General features: G+C 37.2%; 1 protein-coding gene across 1 annotated transcript in view; it reads left to right on the top strand.

Annotated features, from left to right (window-relative positions):
• Positions 1 to 933: 933 nt before the first annotated feature.
• LOC107677694 (B-cell scaffold protein with ankyrin repeats-like) overlaps positions 934 to 4,135 on the top strand; it is a gene marked incomplete at its 5' end in the record, with an annotated part of 47,416 nt that continues 44,214 nt past the window's right edge. The window contains one exon of the mRNA XM_016472696.1: positions 934 to 1,048. Coding sequence (XP_016328182.1) covers positions 934 to 1,048 — 115 coding nt within the window. The remainder of the gene's footprint in view (positions 1,049 to 4,135) is intronic.

Genomic DNA, 4,135 nt, shown 5'->3' with positions numbered 1-4,135 from the left:
AACGAAATAATTCAAATCGAAAATAGACTCCTAATAAAATAAACTCTTTCATTATGTAATCAGTGCATTTCTCTCTAAAGGCACATCCAATTAAGAGATGGCGAGTTATTTTTTTCATCACTATAATTGATGGAAGGCCCGATTATAATTTGCTATTTTTTATCCATGCAGCAAATGCTTTAAAAAAACAGCTTTAAAATTGCTTTATTGCATTCCAGACGCTTTTAAAGTACTTTTCACTATATATTTTACAGGTAGCTTGAATGTAAACATTGTCATGAATTCGTTGTATTCTCATTCGTAAAATAGCCAACAAATTCATTGTTGTAGCCTAACCCGATCTCATGAAAGTGCATATAGCACGATTTTCTGCTTCTATTTGGCATAATATTTCTATGCAGAAATTGACTTTGGCATGCAAAAGATTGATAAATTCAGAATGAATGGCATGGCTGGTTCAGTCGACAGAAATATGGGACACACAGGCCTATAATAACTGCTGAAATGTTTGCGGGGCAAATCTGAGGTCAGTCTGAGCGCTCATGGTCGCAGTGCGTAGCCTACAGCCTGCAGGAGCCACTGACTCGGACGGTTGTCTTGGTAATAAACACCGTAAACAGAAACCGTTCGGGTGTCAGCGCTTAATGCGCATCTCCTATATGAAAAGCATTTTAGGCGGCCCTTGGCTTTTGGGGGCCCAAGGCGGTCGCCTACCTTTGCCTAATAGGTAAGTCCGCCCCTGCTGACATGCCAGCAATAGTTCAACCAACGGACTTTGCGACAGAGCCACACGATTGTCTGACCAATGGAAGATGGAGAAGGGTTTGGGAAACCTTTCTTCATGTTTACAATTTGGTTTAGTGATGATAGTGGCACACACTTCAGCATGAAATACTTTCTTAAGGTTTGTAATGTTTTTCTTATGTTTTGAAGGCTTTTCAGGTGTCTTCCTTGGAGAAGCTGGATCAAACTCTGGCTTCTGGTTTAATGCGGAAAATGCCGACAGGAGGTTTCCAGGACCTGCAGTGTGATCAGTCTCCTGCTGGAGGTAAGGGCTTCTCTAGTTCTGAATAGCTCCTTTAACCTATTTTAGGTCCACTGTTTTCAGATAGCCAAATCTAGAGCAGCACAAAACAACTAAAGCTACCAGCACTTTATTTTACAGGCTGTTATAGACATGAATAAATTATGAAGGGAAGCTGCCTCACCCAACAGAAGTGCATTACTGTGCACTTGTTCCTTTGTGTGCTTTCCTGCCCACTTTCATACGTGTACAGTATGACCCAGATCCACTGCAGTTTAACACAGAGGAATTGTCAAAATGTTATTCATTCAACTTTATTCATGTCCCCCAAGGGGCAATTAGTTTTGCAGCAAGACATACAAACAAACATAAAAAGCACAAAAATAATACAAAAACGCAAGCCTAATAATACAATTTACAACCTCACCCACTCAATATATATATATATATATATATATTAACCACTAACCATTACCTACATTTAGCATGAATATTGCAGTAGGAATAAATGAGCATCTGTAACGATTATTCTTCACTAAAGGAAATCTAAGCCGCAAACCAGAAGGTAAAAACTCAAACTCAGAGTACAGGGGATGATCACTGGCCGATAAAATGGGGTTGGCTTTCCACATTGGCTACAAATTTCAACTTATTATCAATCAAACTGCCAAGATTCCACAACTTCAATTGCCTGTCCCTTAATAACAGTATTCTGAATAACAGAAGATTTATGTCTAAAATCAATGAGCATTTCTTTTGTCTTTGCAACATTTAGTTGCAAGAACGCTCTATCACACCAATGAACAAAATCATTGATTACAGGACCATGACCATTTTCATCAGAATGAAGAAGACTAACTATAACAGGATCATCGGTGTATTTTAAAATAAACCTGTTATCATGTTGACTACAACAATAATCAGTATAAAGAATGTAAAGAAGGGGAGAAAGTTTTGATATCTCAAACAGTTTGGCCATGGCGAGGCAACGGAATTATGGCGAGAAATTATAAACAGGAAGTGTCTAATAACTGCTGCACACATTGTCTTATGACATTGAAACTTCAGCAGTTTGTTCGCTGTATGAGGCCGATCACATAGATGTGACTATTAGGAGTCAAAGTTATAGCACCACCAACTGGAAGCAGGAAGTGTGTCATTTTCAAAATGTTTTAAATTCAGCATCTTATTTTTTACTAAATTTGCTTCAAACTTCAACAGAATAGTGTAAAAACACAGCCGATGTAAAAGTGTGATGAGATTATTGATATATTAAATAGTGTTGCCATGGCAACGTGTCAAACTTTACTATTCATTTACTGTGTTTTTGAGGCAGATAACATGCTTAGAATTTCATGAAACTCAACACACACATCAGCATTAATGATAGACACTGGCAAAGACTCAGACTCATGGGCGTAGAGGAAGCGCTTTTTAGCGCCACCTTTTGTCAAAAGTGTGTGTGTGTGTGTGGGGGGGGTAGTTTTAGCTACAGTTACCAAACTCTGTACATATATTGTTCTCATGAAGCTGGACAACTTTCTAATTTACAGTCATCAGCTACGGCCAACAGGAAGTCTGCTATTTTGGATTCGAATGTGGATTTTTGGAAAAATATGGCTGTGAATTAATGCATACTAGTCCTCTGAAAATCATGGAATTCACACCAAACTTTGTCAGCATGATTGCAAAACATTGAGGAACTTAAATTGCGAACGGATTGTGGATATCTTGAACGAAATTGCCATGGTGATTTATTAAAATAACAGTAAAAAAGGAAACAGTAATTGTCTTATATTTTTAAAGTGCATTATCCAAACTCTTCAAAACTTTTAATATATAAAGAACAAGTCATTCTGAGGAAACATGCTTAGTTTCATGAAATTATAATGTTCTAAAGGCTAACAGAAAATAAAAAACAACTATCAGACATCTGATCTCACTCTACCTCTATGTGTGTGTGTGTGGGTGGGGGGGGTGGTGACAGAGAGAGAGAGAGAGAGAGAGAGAGAGTCTATTTACACTCTTTATGGTTTAAGGGTCTATTCATTTATATCTGTGTGATTTTGTCTGCATTACAGCTTAAGAAATCACTTAGGCCTTATCCTTTTCTGACAGTTTTAGGGACAAAAAAAATCCTAGAACCAGTTAATTTGTAGCGCACTGACAACATAATTTTATATAATTAGGTTAATAATTATGTTAATTACAACATAAAAAGATTAAAATTTTGGTGCTGCAAATAATAATTTGACACTTATTTGATATTGACCTATGACATCCTATGACATGACATTCATCTGAATTTACATCATCTCATAGATGTGACTGTTGTGATTCTAAAACAAAAAGTAACTGTAAAAAAAAAAAAAGATAGCAGTCATTTTCTTATATCTTTAAAAATGCATTATCCAAACTCTTCAAAACTTGTTACTAGGGCTGGAGAATAATCCAATATCAATATGTATCACGATATATTTTTTTTCAATAACGGTGATATGATTTTTAAACACATTTCCCGATATTTCGATATACATTACCAGTGTTTCCCATACATTGATTTATTTGTGGTGTTTGATTTAGTTGAATAAACATGAGCACTGCACATTTTAAAATCATAACACGGTGCCAGCTACGGAATTGTGTCACCACCAGTGTACTAGAACCGAATCCGAATGCAGATTTTGGTGCCTCATTTCGGTGCCATGCCTGAGCGATCGATTGAAATATTTGTCTCTGGTTCTCCGAAACGGACGTAAGAAGCATCATCACTGGCACCGCACGTGAAAAATAATTCCCCGACTGAGAAAATGCACGTGAACTCAAGTCGGAAAGCTCTAATAATACAAATCCAACACATCTTTGTAGTAATGAGTGTCCATGTTGTCTTCACATTCTGACTTAAAAGCACAACTCAGAAAATGAACTCTGACCATTGCCGCCTGCTCCCGCAACATGTGTTTCGCTCCCGCGATTTTCGTGTCCACTCCTTTAAACATTCTAATATTTTATGTCAATTTGGCGCATCAGGGAGCCGCTCTCAGGATGTGGTGTATTTAAAAATGTTTGAATGAGCGTTTGCGCTGTTTACTTTCACTTTCGATTTCGCGA

The sequence above is a fragment of the Sinocyclocheilus anshuiensis genome, unplaced genomic scaffold (assembly GCF_001515605.1).
Source record: "Sinocyclocheilus anshuiensis isolate Anshui unplaced genomic scaffold, SAMN03320099.WGS_v1.1 scaffold945, whole genome shotgun sequence".
Lineage (NCBI taxonomy): Eukaryota > Metazoa > Chordata > Actinopteri > Cypriniformes > Cyprinidae > Sinocyclocheilus > Sinocyclocheilus anshuiensis.
Note: the sequence above shows the minus strand (reverse complement) of the source record. Positions and strands in the feature narration are given on the sequence as shown.